Source organism: Vicia villosa, unplaced genomic scaffold (assembly GCF_029867415.1).
Source record: "Vicia villosa cultivar HV-30 ecotype Madison, WI unplaced genomic scaffold, Vvil1.0 ctg.003254F_1_1, whole genome shotgun sequence".
NCBI lineage: Eukaryota > Viridiplantae > Streptophyta > Magnoliopsida > Fabales > Fabaceae > Vicia > Vicia villosa.
In genome coordinates, this window is record NW_026706152.1 from 141,256 (window position 1) to 159,001 (window position 17,746).

The window sequence follows — 17,746 nt, forward strand, 5'->3', positions numbered from 1 at the left end:
ATTTGATGAGAATGCTTCTTGGAATTGGGAAGAAGACAGAATGAAGGAGAAAACAGTCCCTGCAATCATATTACAACAACAAAATTCAGCAGCTGAGAATGAGCAACCGGCTCCATGTACACCAAGTTCCTCATCCTCTCCAAGTTCACCAAGTTCAAGTTCATCATCTCCCAGCTCAACTCCAATAAAATTAAAGGATTTGAGTGATATTTATGCAAGATGCAACTATTGTGTTGTGGAACCAGAAAATTTTGATGAAGCAATCAAAGAAGATGTTTGGAGGAATGCGATGCAAGAAGAGATAAATGCCATTGAGAAAAACAAAACATGGCAGCTAGTTGAAAAGCCAAATGAGAAAGAAGCTATTGGAGTAAAGTGGGTGTACAAATTGAAGCATAATCCAGATGGGTCAATTCAAAGAGCCAAGGCTAGATTGGTAGTAAAAGGCTATGCACAACAGCCTGGAATTGACTATTGTGAAACTTTTGCCCCAGTTGCAAGATTGGATACTGTACGAACAGTTATTGCATTAGCAGCTCAAAAAGGGTGGAACTTGTACCAACTTGATGTGAAGTCAGCTTTTCTGAATGGAGAATTAAAAGAAGAGGTATATGTGCAGCAACCTCAAGGCTTTGTGACTAAAGGCCAAGAAGAAAAAGTTTACAAGTTGAAGAAAGCTCTCTATGGGTTGAAACAAGCCCCTAGAGCATGGTATAGTGAAATTGACAGCTACTTCATTCAACAAGGATTTCAAAGAAGTCCAAGTGAGCATACCTTGTATGTGAAACATCAAGGTAAAGATGATATCTTTCTTGTTGCCCTTTATGTTGATGATTTGGTGTATACGGGTAACAACAAGAAAATGGTTGAAAATTTTAAAATAGAAATGATGAAAAAATATGAGATGAGTGATCTTGGCTTGCTGCATCATTTTCTTGGTATTGAGGTTTACCAAGATGAATATGGAGTTTTTATTTGTCAAAGGAGATATGCTGAAAATATTTTGAAAAAGTTTGGAATGAAAGACTGCAAACCTGTTGACATTCCTTTAGTGGTGAATGAAAAATTAAAGAAGGAAGATGGTGGAAGATTAGTAGATGCAAGCATGTATAGAAGTTTGGTTGGAAGCTTGTTTTATCTAACAGCTACACGACCCGACTTAATGTTCGCTGCTAGTTTACTCTCAAGGTTCATGAGTAAACCGAGTCACTTGCACCTTGGAGCAGCAAAAAGAGTTCTAAGGTATGTCATGGGAACCATGGAGCATGGAATCAGGTTTGAAAAGAGTTTTAAACTCAAAATTAAAGGCTATTGTGACAGTGATTGGGCTGGAAGTGTTGATGACATGAAAAGCACTTCTGGTTATGTGTTCAGCCTGGGTTCAGGAGTAATTTCTTGGTGTTCGAAGAAACAAGACACAGTAGCGCAATCTTCAGCTGAAGCAGAATATATGGCAGCTGGTTTGGCTACACAACAATCATTGTGGTTGAGAAGAATACTTGAAGATATCAGAGAAAAGCAAGAAGAAAGTCTGCTGCTTCACTGTGACAATAAATCAGCAATAGCCATGGCGAAGAATCCTGTTTTCCACAGTCGAACAAGACATATTAATATAAAGCACCACTTCATTCGAAGTGTGATCGAAGATGGTGATGTGCAGTTAGTGTTCTGCAATTCAGAAGAGCAGCTTGCAGACATTTTTACTAAAGCACTACCAAGAGGGAGATTTCAGCAACTTAGAGAAGCAATGGGAGTTAAAGAGCAACACATTACGGGGGAGTGTTAAAATTAATGTGTTGTAACCACCACTATGAGTAAGCATTATGAAAGAAGTGCAAAAGAGTTGTAACCATCATAATATAATTACTGTCTTTATTTAGAGTTATGTTAGAATTGTATCATTAAGATTGAGAGAACCAAAGAGTCCTCATCTTAATTATCATCTTATTGTCTTCTATGTCAGTTTTGATTCAAGCCTATATAAAGGCTTTGTAATGTTAAGAAAGACATATCAGTTGGTGGTGAATTCAGTAAAATAGCATATTCAAAGCATATCTTCCACCAGTGGAAGTATAGTGAAAAAAGTGTCCAGTGCAGTTTTAAAGCATATCTTCCACCAGTGGAAGTATAGTGCAAAAAGTGTCAAAAACCAGTTTTCCTCTGCAGAATTCTGTAACATTATAATTTATAACATACCACCTCTAGAATACCACCAACAGAAATAATAGAGAACATGGAAAAGTATGGTAGTAGCAGCAGCAACAACAACAAAAAGAACTAAAAGAGAATATTTACTTATGAAGCGCAATTGAGTCGTCTACATCTTCAAGTTTTGCCAACTATGTTTGGAAATTTGATTATGTAATATGTTTTCCAGTGTAGATCGAGGAGTGTGGATGTTTATAAACTACTGCTAACCTTGATTCCCAAGTGACATGGAACATTTTTGCTTGTTTACATTATACAAATCCTTTATTGATGATTTCACTCTACTTTTAGGTATTTATAATGGCAGGGATTGCAATGACCATCTTTATCCAGATATGACAGTGGCAAAAAGGGTTGATATGGAGATTTTGGATATCACCTATTATGTATGCACAAAATGCAATTATAAATAATGAGTTCCTCGGGGATAGCTGGAAACATGTAAGTTCTTTTACTATTTTATTGGTTCATTTTCTATGAATTCCTTAACATATAAATCATATGATGTATTACCGAGGTCTAGTATAATTGGTTGGTGCCCAATGGATGTTAGTGTTGTAAACTCCAGAGTATCGAGTTCTATTTCTACTAAAAAACTATAACTAATCTAATGATGTCATGATACATTTTTCTTATGAAAGGTTCTTCCTAACTCAACGGAGCCGCTGAGAGTTGAAGTTTTGAAATCTTGCAGATTCTTTAGTGAGTCATATTGGTACTGGATAGGTGTTGGTGCTTTGATCGGATATACATTCCTATTCAACTTCGGATATATCCTTGCTCTCACTTTCTTGAATCGTGAGTGTCTTCTTAAATGCATAATAAAAATTGTTCAGACAAACACATATACTAATTCTACATAATTAATCATGCAGCAATTGGGAAGCATCAAACTATTATACCAGAGGAATCTCAAAGCAGAAATAGAACTAATATATTGAAGTACACAAAGGATACCGGAACAGCAAGTCTTAGTAGGAAAAGAGGAACGGTTCTTCCGTTTGAACATTCAATCACCTTTGAAGAAGTAACATATCCTGTGGACATGCCACACGTAATGTAGAAGCCGAATAAAATAGAGTTTAATTTTAATATATTATATTTAAGTTTCAAAGTATTATTGTGAAGAAAAGATTATCAAATACTTGAACTGAACTTGCAGGAAATGCAAAACCGGGGTGTTGTTGAGGATAAGTTGGTTACTTTGAAGGGTGTAAGTGGAGCTTTTAGACCAGGTGTTCTTACTGCTTTGATGGGTGTTACTGGGGCTGGCAAAACAAATCTGATGGATGTGCTCGCTGGTAGAAAAACTGGTGGATATATCAGCGGGGACATCAGAATTTCTGGATATCTTAAGATGCAAGAAACCTTTGCAAGAATTTCTGGATACTGTGAGCAAAATGATATCCACTCTCCTCATGTTACTGTCCATGAATCTTAGCTCTATTCAGCATGGCTCTGATTCTCCCCTGAGATCAATGCTGAAACCAGAAAGGTTAATACCTGAATCACCAAATTCTTTTCCATAAATTCTAACATGAATGTTGCTAGGTTTGAAACTGACTAATGGTTGCAGATGTTTATTGAGAAAGTTATGGAACTGGTGGAACTAAAACCACTGCAAAACGCATTAGTACGGCTTCCTGGCTTCCTGGTGTCAGTGCTCTCTCAACGGAACAGCACAAAAGGTTGACAAGTTGATTATCCTTCAATGAAAATTCCATTGTCCAAAAAGTAACTTAGACGGTGGATTATAAGGAACTTTCCCATATACCTACATTGTATATAATCAATAGACTTATAACCACTTTCAAAGCAAGAAATATATAACCTGAAAAGTTCTACCTAGAAATATGTATATGCATCTTATTCCTTCTCCAGTGAGAAATTTACACAAGTTTGTATAATTAAGACCAAATGGTAAACAGAAGCCAAAATCAGTTAAAAGGTTTTCGGGACTTTAATTTCTAAACATGGACAATCTGAATATCTGTCACATAACTACATAACTACATTGGCATGATTTCCATTTCCAATAATTGGGATAATCTCATATGAAAATTTCCATTTTCTGTGTTATGTAATTTGCATATTTGTTCCTCGTTGTTACCGATATTTTTGTCAAATACTTTAGTCTTATGAATCACATATGCTCCCAGTGGCATTCAACAGAGAAATTTAACTTTTTCAGTCTAGCATAGTACTACTGATAGAAACAGATTCATTCTACTAATTTTTGTCTGCAACCTAGGCAAGACCACTAGTGGTGAATGAAAAACACTTTTTTAGAACATATTTTCTTTTCTTTTTTGCTAAGACAAAATGAATTAATAAACATTAATTTAAGCACAGTTTCATGACATTTTACCATATAGAAAGATTACGACAAAGATTAAAAAGGACATTGTAAATCATAATTCCATTAGACCTTCTATGAAACTCATAAAACAAACAAATGTTAGTTTCATTCATTAGAATTAGTAGCAAGTCTCATTCATTCACACTATTGTTAATTTCATATTAAGTCACTCAATCTTGTTTTATATGACTACTGCATCACTTGAAATTCTAAAAATGAAACACCAAAATTACACAATTATTTGGAACCACCTCTTATATACAATATGCAGAATTACAAACACATCTGCACATGTCATTGGATCATGATAGGGAGCACACTTTGTTAGACCACATCTCTATGTCAGAGTAAAGAAAAACATCAAAATTTAAAACATGGTATAAAAATCTAACTATATTTAGAGGATTATTGTGACAAAATGACGACTAAATACATATTTGTAAGTTGGAATTTTAAAAAATTAAGTCATTTCTTATAGAAACAAATCTAAAAACAAAAAATTTCTTATATTTAAGAATCAAAACTTCAGCCGAATTTCACTGGAGCATTTAACTTTTTCTGATGAAGGATTTGATGAAAGCATTGAAATAAGAGCATCAGCATTCACTTTATCACAACATCCCAAACAGATCTCTTTCAATTGTTTGCATTTTTCAACCACACGCATCACTCCGTTTTCTGTGACATGTTTACAACATATTATTAATAGTTGCAAAAGCCCACAACAACTCTTTGAAATATCATAGAGTGTTTTGTCATCAACACTTGTACCAGACAAGTTCAACAACTCTAGTTGGGGAGCTACAAAGTTCATTTTAATTCGTCTCATTTTTTTACAACCGGCCAAGTGCAGATGTCTAACCTTACAACATTTACTTAGAACTTGACAAATACTTTTTCCAGATATGTCATAGCAGTAACTCAAATCAAGTCTTTGCAAATTGGGAAAAATAGAAGCAAACAATACCATGATTTCGTTGTTTATAAATGAATTGTCAGAAAAACGTAGAAACTTCAATTGAGGATTGACATCAAAATCTTTCAAAGTATATGCATTTTCTACATTCTTTATCTTAGTATGTATGCGTTCCATTGATATCTCACCAAGTGAATGACAATTCTTAATGAATGCAAACAAAGCTAATTCTGTGAGTTTGGAACATTCATTAAGGTTTATAGATACCAAATCAGGAAGAAACAAAGACAACTGAGAAACATGATGATTATTTAAAAAATCAACACCTTGGAGACCCAAATGTTGTATCCCATGACATTTGGATAATAAACCATAGATTCCACTGTAACTATAACCGGTACAACTTTCAAGAACAAACTTCTTCAAAGGAAGACCTTCTCTGGCAATAGAATAAAGCAAATCATCCGATATTCGCGAATACCAGAACTTAAGAGAATTCAAGCCCTTCAAACTCACGAAGGAATCAATGTAATATGAAGTAACGCAGTTTGCGTCCTTTAAGTCAATCCCGGCAATAGATAAAGATTTCAATGTTGGTCTGTCACGGAGAGTCAAGGCAATGCTGGCATCGAGATGATGGGAGCCACCGCACCAGAGATCAAGTGAATTAAGGTTGGAGAATCTACGAAAGAAACTAGGGAGAAAAGGAAGTTGTCGATGATAAATTCTGGTAGAGAATATGATACGGTTGGTGATGGAGAGGAATTGTTTTGAGACTAGAGATAGTGAATTAAAGTAACTTTTATTTATGCCGTCATTGTCGATGAGGATCGGGTCGTTGAGGAATGTGAAGACTTCAATCGGGTGGACGGGGTTGATGAGGAATGTGAAGATATGCTCCCAACATTCATCTGGTAAGTAAAATTCACGTTCAAGTGATTCTTGTTGTTGTTGTGAAGATTTGACACAAGTTCTCTTCTTCTTCTTTTTCATAGCAAGGGCAGATGGCGATAGTGGTCGAGAAGAACTCTTCTTCTTCTTCTTCGTCATCTTCATCATGGTGAGGAGGAAGAGTGGTTTCATATTCACGATATCAAGCTGAATGAATGATTATGGAATACTGATACTGATGCACTCACTTATTTAAAGCGTAAGGATTAGGTTAAATACCAAACAAAATAAACAAGTATTGCGTTATTTATCATTCCACGTAATCTTTTTGTTTTAATTTGATTGTAACAAACATAAAACTTAAAATTGTTAAATTTTAAAATGCTAATCAATTTTATAGAAAATATCTTACCAATTTTTTTTGGACCGAAGTATCTTACCAATTTAAAACAAATATTTTTAATTAAACTGTACCATTTTTCTAAAGGTGAACACTCCGGTACTAAACTACCACTGCCATCGTGTTCGCAGCCTCTGAATTAGTGGATCTGGGTGTTTTTTTTTTGTTTTTTTCGATCGTTTTGCAGGTTTGGATGGTTGGAACTCACCGGAGAAAGTGACCGGAATTGAACCGGTCTGGTGGCCCTACTTGTTTGACTCGTTGACCAGGCGTGGCGCGTACTCATTCGCCAGTCAAACGAATCCCTCTCTCTAGCTTTCATTCGTCCATTCCATTCAACCATGGGTCCCGCTCTGACTTATTTGACTTCCCACCACTAACACTTTTTTTTTATATTTGTGTTATTCCAATTGTTTCATTAAAGACTAATGTCTGCAGCCCAGTTGGTATCGTGAAAGAATTTTAACCAAAGTGTCATGGGTTCGAACCTCACCCATGCCACTCAGGTATCTGTCACTTGATCTTCTCAAACCCAGATCTAAAGGTTCCAGAATGTGATCCCTCATGGTGCACCTTCAAGAGGCTCCTACACTGGATCCCAACGCCTGTTTTTTGGTTTATTTCAATTACATTTTTAGTTTTTTATTATTAAACCATCAAACCCCACTTTAACCATTAACCTAAAATTAATCACATTAATTAATTAGAATTAGGTTTTGTCATTTAATTTAATTTAATTTTAGATTTAATTAATCAATGTTATATTTAATCATTAAAATAATTAGTTTTTTTTACGGTTTTATTTAATCAATTCAACGCCTGTTTTTTGGTTTATTTCAATTACATTTTTAGTTTTTTATTATTAAACCATCAAACCCCACTTTAACCATTAACCTAAAATTAATCACATTAATTAATTAGAATTAGGTTTTGTCATTTAATTTAATTTAATTTTAGATTTAATTAATCAATGTTATATTTAATCATTAAAATAATTAGTTTTTTTTACGGTTTTATTTAATCAATTCTTAATAAAAATTTCAATTAGTTTAGTTAGGATTAGTTCTTGACTTTAGGGTTTAATGAAGACATCAGATTAATTAATTAATTTAAAATTAAGTTAATTCAGAATTAGTTTAATAATTAAATTAATTTAGGTATTTACTTAATCTCCTTAAACCTGATTTTTCCACTCTAATTTCTCTCGATTCTTCTTCTCCCTCTCAAACTCTCAATGATTGTCGCATGTTTGTTTATTTATTTGTTTAAACTATTTCATTTATATTTAAATTCTAGAAATTGATGTATAGGTCACAAAGGTTTTTTGTAATAACATTGATTTATTTTGTCGCACTTTACTTTTCGCACTCCCCCGTTTTGGTTATGTATTCCCCCTCCCCGAAGCCTTGTAATAGTTAGATTTATTTTCCACTTTTACTTTCTGCACCATTATAACTGCTAGATGTATGTTAGGATTGTATGAAAAGATAAAATCAATCTCTAGCTAACTCTAACCTCAAAGATAAAATATTTGAACCTAACACACTCTTCACACACTCACCTTTAGGGTAACCCTTCTTGTTATCTTCGATTAAATGGTCAAGTCCCTCGAACGTGAGGGTACCTTAGCACATGTTGCCTTCAATTCAAAAATCATGACAAAGATCATAGTCCCTCGATGACCCTCGATGTTGCCTTAGAATATATGATCCCGTCCCTCGATTGTTGCCTACGAAAAGTGATGATCGTCCCTTTAAATTTGCTAAAAGTACCTCACATGTTGCCTTACCCTTCAATGTCTCTTTACATCCAATGTATAGGACTACATATCCACAAATGGTATGGATAGTACAATCACTCAACGAAAGCCTTAAAGTATATGAAAGACTTTACAACTTAGGGTAAGTAACTCTTAACTGCTTGCTCACAACAAATCAAAACTTCAAATGCTTTTCACACCTCGTTTTTCAAAACATCTTTCAAGATAACACTTTGTATATAATCGAATGATGAATCATTACAAAGTTAATTCTTTTACAAACTATTTTTTTAAACACACACGACACTCTTCAAACAATTCAAACATAAACAAGTGAACTAAGCAATTAAGAGCCCATGGATACAAACGGTGCTTACACATTCCCTTTGTATAACTTACCCCCCGAACTCAAAATCTTTCAAAAAGTTTTTCCTATTCTTTTTGCCTTTCCAAATTGGATAAAATAAAAGTCGGTGGCGACTCTTGCTATCCGCACATTTAAAAGTCAGTTCTCCCACCAATTACACACCTCCAAATGAAACCTCCCAAATATCTCCTTATTCCACCACTTGAGTATCTCCTTAAAAGCCTTAGTTTCTCTTTTAAGACGTAATCCACTTTTCCTTCCACTTTAAACCCTTTCCATTCTTTCTCTATAAAGGGAAGAAAAGAATACAACGAAAACCATTCATTATTGAATTTGAACGGATTTGGCCCTCAATTAATATTATCCACCACTAACCAAATTGGACAATGATCCGAAATGTCCCTATTTCCGATAAGTTGACCAATCACCCCCATTTATTCACCATGTTGCTAGACAAAAGAAATCGACCAACTCTACTCATAGACCTGCCATCTCCACTATACAACGAGATTTTTTTCCCTTAAACGGTATGTCCAATAAGTAACTCTTGTTAATGAATTCCACAAATAACTTTTATTCATTATAAGTCACAACCTCCTCCCTCCCTTTCCTTTCATTATATTTTTTGATAACCTTGAAATCTCCTCCCATAATCCTTTCTCTATCCTTGAATTTCTCTTTTAAAGCTAACAAGTCCCTCCACAATCCTTTTTACTTAAATTGCACGAAGAGTAGATATTAACCACGTAATAAACATCCTTCTTCCATAAAATTTTGATCCCAAGAAATCCATCCCCTTTGAAGCTATTCAACACATCCATACAACCCATCTTCCAAAGGATTAAAAAACCTTCCAACCTTCGCGAAGAATTAGAGAAAGAAAAACCAACATTTGTGCCACTCCAAAAACTCTTAGCATAATTTTCATGGAAACTAGTCAATTTAGTCTTGTCATACCCCAAAATTTGCCCATCCCATTTCTCTTATTCAAACTCATACCAAAATTCAAGACTCAAAGACACCCCTCCTAAACAAAGGTTCAAGAAACTAGGGTTTTTGTTGTTCTGAAGAAAATCAATGGATCAAAATCTCCAAGGCATCTCATATGGTTTATGAAATTCCAAACTACCTCCATGACAAAATTCAGGTCTCAATTCAAGGAGTTGATCACTCAATTGCTCAGAAAGTCAACAGTCGACTAATTTGACCTAAAAGTCAAACTATGGTCAAACCACAGTCAAAACTTCTTATTTTTGGTCAACATCCTCATTATGAAGTATCATTCATAATTTGATCAAGGATTAATCATGATTCATCAAGAAAAGATCAGAAATCAACAAATTCAAAAGTTGCTAAATTAGGGTTTTTAAGGAGAAAGTCAACCCAACTTTGACCAGCCATAACTTCCACATGGAACATCAGAAATTTCTCATCCAATGCTCATTTTGAAGGAAATTGAATTATCTACAATTTTGTCTCTCGAAAGCCAAGTCCAAAAATGCTTCATTTGGGAGATACGAGTAAAAACATTACAGGTCCTCCTAAAAGTTCACAAAAAGAAGTTTTTTCTTAGAAGCCACATCATCAAGATAAAGTCTCCAAACGAAAAATATGTTCCAAAGTGGCTTGAAGAAGACATCTCGGGCTTTCCAAAAAGTCCTAGAACATCTCCATATGATAAAGATTGAATAAGTTATGGCTTGCACAAGTTGGGCGATTTTGAGAAAATGCATAAAAGGCAAAGTGGTAGATTTTGAGTTTTTGGGTTAATGGACATAGGATTTGGATTCTAAACATACTCATGACCTAAATGAGGACCTCTAAAGCCATTCCCTTACTTCTATTATTTTTATTTCTATTTATTTGAATTTTATTTAATTAAAAGACAAATAAATTAAATAAAAATACAAAATAATCAAACTAATTCATGTAGTTTTTGGTTTCAATCAGGTGAAGGCCCAAATAACACCACAATGAGGTCCAAATTTCGTTGGCATGAGAAGGAATTATCCAAATTTAGGAAGGAAATATGGCTTTTCTTACCAATTTTCTTTCTCTCCAATAACCCAAAGGTCCAAGCCCAAAGTTTGACCTAACTTGCTCTATAATATATACCTAATAAGCTCACGCCAAGGAAAAAAGAAATGGTTGGAGGCATAAGGGTTTCAAGGTTGTAAAAAACAACGAAAGCTAGGGCACAAGAGAATTCCTTCCATATCAAGTTGCAGCCCTCTACAACCGTCCCAATCTCTCCTTGAGATCTCAAAGGACGAATTCTGATCTAGAAATAGATGTTGCAGCACCCGAAACACAATTTTCCATGATCATCTTCCTCATTCGTGTTGAAAATTTGTTATGTTTATGGTTGTTGCGTTTTAACAGAATATGATGATTCTAACATGTTCCTGATGATTATTAGTACAGGTTTAACGTTCCTCATGGGAGTCCCAGGCCATAAATCGTGACCCGCCATTGATGAGGCTCGAGGTTGGAAAGCTTCAGATGCCCTCGATACAGTGTGATTCAAACCAAGAGGACGATCCCATTAGGAAATAGGGGGTAAGGTATCTTTGGCGTGTTCGTTGGCGTTGTTTTTCGGGGTTCGAATCTTCCCTCGCTGGAGAAGACGAAGAAGACCGTCCTGGACGGCGGTTTGGGCTCACCCGAAACAGAGGATCCGGACCTAGCGCCACATGATTCGTCCGTTTGAATTCCAACAACTTTTCACTGCGCGCGGTGAAGCTTCATTGGTCAGTCAACAGAAAGTGGAACCTCTCTCCTAATGTCATTGGTTCTCCGTAAATTTCTTAAATTAATTTAATTAGAATTTAAATTATTTTATTGGGATTATTTTGGCTTTTCTCTAAAAATTATGGAAAAATGATGGAATTGGGCCGAGGTAGTATTTAGTAAAAGGAGGGGTGTTAGTCACAAGGCCTTTTTACTAAATTATATTATTTTTCATAAAAGAAGGAAAATAGGAAAATTAGAGAAAGAACGTGGAAAGAGCAAAAGAGGAGAAGAGAGCAAGAATGTGAAAGTGCAGAAGCAGAGAAAGAGGAAGAGTTCAAGAATTTGGCTAAGGTAAGGGGGGACTTATCTGATTAGCATCTATTATCGGGTTAGGGTTTGATAATACTAAATAGATGTAGAATTCGTATCAATTGAGTCATATGATAGGTTTAGGGATTGGGTTAAATTGTGTGATGTTTGATCCCTTTGTTGAAATCTATGATGTGTATTATGTTATGATGTTAATTGATGCTTGAATTGTGTATTCTAATGTGCAAATTGTGTTGTATGTGTGGTTCATTTTCTGAAACTCGTACTGGTATGATTTTGAGGGCTTTTGGGATGTGTAGAAGGCTGTTTTCTACAGGTTGGAGTTTCTGAAATTACCGGTTGGCGCCGCGTACAAGGGTTGGCGCCGCGAACAACTAGGAAGAATGCCAGGAAGTTGTGATACGCACAGGTCGCGCCGCATACCAGTGTTGGCGCCGCGAATGCGTAACTTTTTCTCGTTTCGCGCCGCGTGCATATGTTTGCGCCGCGAACAGCTTGGAAGAGAGCCAAGGATTTTTGAGACGCTCAGTTTGCTCCGCGAACTAAGATGGCGCCGCGTGCTGTTTGTGTTTGGGATATTTTAAAAAGTTCAAAGATGCATAACTTTTAACCGTTGGCCCGTTTGATGTGTCGTTCGAGCTAAACGAATCTTATAAAATAATCTATATGATGATAATTGATTTGTTTTAGAATGATGTGAATTAATGTACGTTATTGTTAGAACAAGATTTGTTCTGATCAATTATCTTAGTTTTGATGATAACAATAATATGAATTTTGCTTAAGATAATATGGTACTCTAATCCAATGCAATTTCCCTTTCAGGAAATATATATAAAGAGTACGCATAATTCAGCGCTCAGAAGCTTTGTCTCAAGGGTTCAGCATGCAACATCAGAACATGGTCTGGCAAGACATCAGAAGATGGTCGAAGCAGAATCAGAACATGGGTCTATGGAAGCATCAGAAGAACATGAGATCAGAAGCACTGAAGCTCAGAAGATGGTATCACGCTCAGAAGCACTTCAAGGTCAGAAGATCAGAAGATGCTATGCACCAAGCTGTTTGACTCTGATGATATTCAAACGTTGTATTCACAAACATCAGATCAGAAGGAAGTACAAGTGGCAAGCTACGCTGACTGACAAAAGGAACGTTAAAAGCTATTAAAGGCTACGTCAGTAGACACAGCGTGAACAAGGCTCGAGGTAGTTGACAAAAGCGTATAACATTAAATGCGATGCTGTACGGAACACGCAAAGCATTAAATGCATTCAACGGTCATCTTTTCTCAACGCCTATAAATATGAAGTTCTGATGAGAAGCAAGGTTAACGATTCTGCACCAAAACAACTTATATCAAACTTGCTGAAACGCTGTTCAAATCTAAACTCAGAATCTTCATCTTCATCAAAGCTCACTACATTGCTGTTGTAATATATTAGTGAGATTAAGCTTAAACGATTAAGAGAAATATCACAGTTGTGATTATCGCTTTTAAGAAGCATTTGTAATACTCTTAGAATTACATTAAGTTGTAAGTAACTAGAGTGATCGTGTTGATCAGAATACTCTAGGAAGTCTTAGGAGTGAACTAAGCAAGTTGTAACTAGAGTGATCGCGTTGATCAGTAGACTCTAGAAAAGTCTTAGAGGGTATCTAAGCAGTTGTTCCTGGAGTGATCAGTGTGTGATCAGAAGACTCTGGAAGACTTAGTTGCGGACTAAGTGGAAAACCATTGTAATCCGTGCGATTAGTGGATTAAATCCTCAGTTGAGGTAAATCATCTCTGCGGGGGTGGACTGGAGTAGTTTAGTTAACAACGAACCAGGATAAAAATAACTGTGCAATTTATTTTTATCTGTCAAGTTTTTAAAGCTACACTTATTCAAACCCCCCCTTTCTAAGTGTTTTTCTATCCTTCAATTGGTATCAGAGCCTGGTTCTAAGGTGCAAGCACTTAACCGTGTTTAGAAAAGATTCAGGAAGAGAAAAACGCTTCAGTAAAAGATGGTTGATGAAAGTGAAAAGACTACACCTACACCTGCATCTACATCTGGCTCTGCTGAGCAATACAACGGTAACAATGGTTATACTAGACCGCCGGTATTTGATGGTGAAAACTTTGAATACTGGAAAGATAAACTGGAAAGTTACTTTCTGGGTCTAGATGGTGATCTATGGGATCTTCTGATGGATGGTTACAAACATCCTGTAAATGCCAGAGGCGTAAAGCTGACAAGGCAAGAAATGGATGATGATCAGAAAAAGCTTTTCAGAAATCATCATAAATGCAGAACTGTTTTGCTGAATGCTATCTCTCATGCTGAGTATGAGAAGATATCTAACAGGGAAACGGCTTATGACATATATGAGTCCTTGAAAATGACTCATGAAGGAAATGCTCAAGTTAAGGAGACTAAAGCTCTAGCTTTAATCCAGAAGTATGAAGCCTTCAAGATGGAGGATGATGAAGACATTGAAAAGATGTTTTCAAGATTTCAAACTCTTACTGCTGGATTGAGAGTTCTTGACAAAGGATACACCAAGGCTGATCATGTAAAGAAGATCATCAGAAGTTTACCCAGAAGATGGGGTCCTATGGTGACTGCATTCAAGATTGCAAAGAATCTGAATGAAGTTTCTCTGGAAGAGCTTATCAGTGCCTTGAGGAGTCATGAAATAGAGCTGGACGCAAATGAGCCTCAAAAGAAAGGTAAGTCTATTGCATTAAAATCCAATATCAAGAAATGCACTAACGCTTTTCAGGCTAGAGAAGAAGATCCTGAAGAATCAGAATCTGAAGAAGAAGATGAACTGTCCTTAATCTCCAGAAGGCTAAATCAACTCTGGAAGACCAAGCAAAGGAAGTTCAGAGGCTTCAGAAGTTCAAAGAAATTTGAACGTGGAGAATCTTCTGATGACAGAAGATTTGACAAGAAGAAGGTCATGTGCTATGAATGCAATGAGCCTGGACACTACAAGAATGAATGTCCAAATCTTCAGAAGGAAAATCCCAAGAAGAAGTCTCATAAGAAGAAAAGTCTTATGGCAACCTGGGATGAGTCAGAAGATGATTCAGACTCTGAAGATGAGCAGGCTAACTGTGCGCTGATGGCGACAGAAGATGACGAATCAGAATCTACATCAGAATCAGATTCTGAAGAGGTATTTTCTGAACTTACTAGAGATGAGTTAGTTTCCGGTCTAACTGAACTTCTGGAACTCAAGTCTCAGATTAGTCTCAAATACAAAAAGCTGAAAAAGCAATTTGAATTTGAAACAAAGAAGCTTGAGTTGGAGAATTCTGAATTAAAAGAAAAACTTTTAAAATTATCCAATAATGTTGGATCTCCTTCTGATTCAGAAAAATCCATTCCTAGTCTAAACCATATTCTGAAAGAATATGATTTAAGTTTCAGGAAGTTCTTATCTAGAAGTATTGGCAGAAGTCAGCTAGCTTCTATGATATATGCTGTGTCTGGAAACAAAAGAGTAGGCATTGGTTTTGAGGGTGAAACCCCATACAAACTTGAACCTGTTGATGAAATGAAAATCACATACAAGCCATTGTATGATCAGTTCAAGTATGGCCACTCCCATGATATTAGGCACACTTCACATGCTCAAAGTTTTCACATAACACACACCAAAAAGCATGTGACACAACCTAGGAAATATCATGAAACTCACATTAAGAATTATCATGTTGTTCCTTCTTCTGCGTACAATGTTAAACCTAAGTTCAATCAGAACTTGAGGAGAACTAACAAGAAAGGACCCAAGAAAATGTGGGTACCTAAGGATAAGATTATTCCTATTGCAGATATCCTTGACTGCAAAAAGGACAAAGCACAACATGTCATGGTACCTGGACTCTGGATGCTCGCGACACATGACAGGAAGAAGGTCTATGTTCCAAGACCTGTTGCTTAAGTCTGGAGGAGAAGTCAAGTTTGGAGGAGATCAGAAGGGCAAGATAATTGGCTCTGGAACTATAAAGTCTGGTAACTCTCCTTCCATTTCTAATGTACTTCTTGTAGAAGGATTAACACATAACCTCTTATCTATCAGTCAATTAAGTGACAATGGTTATGATATAATCTTTAATCAAGAGTCTTGCAAGGCTGTAAATCAGAAGGATGGCTCAATCCTATTTACAGGCAAGAGGAAGAACAACATTTATAAGACAGATCTGCAAGATCTTATGAGTCAGAAGGTGACTTGTCTTATGTCTGTTTCTGAAGAGCAGTGGGTCTGGCACAGAAGATTAGGTCATGCTAGTTTGAGAAAGATTTCTCAGATTAACAAACTGAATCTGGTCAGAGGACTCCCTAATCTGAAATTCAAATCAGACGCTCTTTGTGAAGCATGTCAGAAGGGTAAGTTCTCCAAACCTGCATTCAAGTCCAAGAATGTTGTTTCTACCTCAAGGCCATTAGAACTCTTGCACATTGATCTGTTTGGCCCAGTCAAAACAGCATCTGTCAGAGGGAAGAAATATGGATTAGTCATCGTAGATGATTATAGCCGCTGGACATGGGTAAAATTCTTGAAACACAAGGATGAGACTCATTCAGTGTTCTTTGATTTCTGCATTCAGATTCAGTCTGAAAAAGAGTGTAAAATCATAAAGGTCAGAAGTGATCATGGTGGTGAATTTGAGAACAGATCCTTTGAAGAGTTCTTCAAAGAAAATGGTATTGCCCATGATTTCTCTTGTCCTAGAACTCCACAGCAAAATGGGGTTGTAGAACGAAAGAATAGGACTCTGCAAGAAATGGCCAGAACCATGATCAATGAAACCAATATGGCTAAGCATTTCTGGGCAGAAGCAATAAACACTGCATGCTATATTCAGAATAGAATCTCTATCAGACCTATTCTAAATAAGACTCCCTATGAATTGTGGAAGAATAGAAAGCCCAACATTTCATATTTCCATCCTTTTGGATGTGTATGCTTTATTCTGAACACTAAAGATTATCTTGGTAAGTTTGATTCCAAAGCTCAAAAATGTTTCCTTCTTGGATATTCTGAACGCTCAAAAGGCTACAGAGTATACAATACTGAAACATTGATTGTAGAAGAATCAATCAATATCAGGTTTGATGATAAGCTTGGTTCTGAAAAACCAAAGCAGTTTGATAATTTTGCAGATTGTGATATTGATATATCAGAAGTTGTTGAGCCAAGAAGCAACGCATCAGAAGCAGAGCTCCTCAGAAGCAAAGAATCTGAAGATCAAGTATCAGCTTCTCTGGAGGATCTAAGCATTTCTGAAGAACCATCTGTCAGAAGATCATCCAGACTCATCTCTGGTCATTCAGAAGATGTCATTCTCGGAAAGAAGGATGATCCAATCAGAACAAGAGCATTCCTTAAGAACAATGCAGACTGTCAATTAGGTCTTGTATCTTTGATCGAGCCAACTTCTGTTGATCATGCTCTAGAAGATCCAGACTGGATAATTGCTATGCAAGAAGAACTGAATCAGTTTACAAGGAATGATGTTTGGGATCTTGTTCCTAGACCAGATGGATTCAATATAATTGGTACAAAATGGGTCTTCAGAAACAAGCTCAGTGAGAAAGGTGAAGTGGTAAGGAACAAAGCCAGACTGGTGGCTCAGGGTTATAGTCAGCAAGAAGGGATTGATTATACAGAAACCTTTGCACCAGTGGCCAGGTTAGAATCTATTCGTCTATTAATTTCATTTGCCACTCAACATAACATCACTCTTTATCAGATGGATGTCAAGAGTGCCTTCTTAAATGGTTATA

At 36.1% G+C, this 17,746-nt stretch overlaps 1 protein-coding gene across 1 annotated transcript; it reads right to left on the reverse strand.

The window, feature by feature from the left end:
* Positions 1 to 5,084: 5,084 nt before the first annotated feature.
* On the reverse strand, positions 5,085 to 6,533 carry LOC131640646 (F-box/LRR-repeat protein 4-like). The gene has a single exon (XM_058911025.1). It carries the CDS (start codon positions 6,531 to 6,533, stop codon positions 5,085 to 5,087), a length of 1,449 nt encoding a protein of 482 aa, XP_058767008.1.
* Positions 6,534 to 17,746: the final 11,213 nt, after the last annotated feature.

Bases quoted from the DNA above. Each gene is read 5' to 3' on its own strand.
- LOC131640646 (XM_058911025.1), bottom strand. From the start codon at position 6,533: ATGACGAAGAAGAAGAAGAAGAGTTCTTCTCGACCACTATCGCCATCT.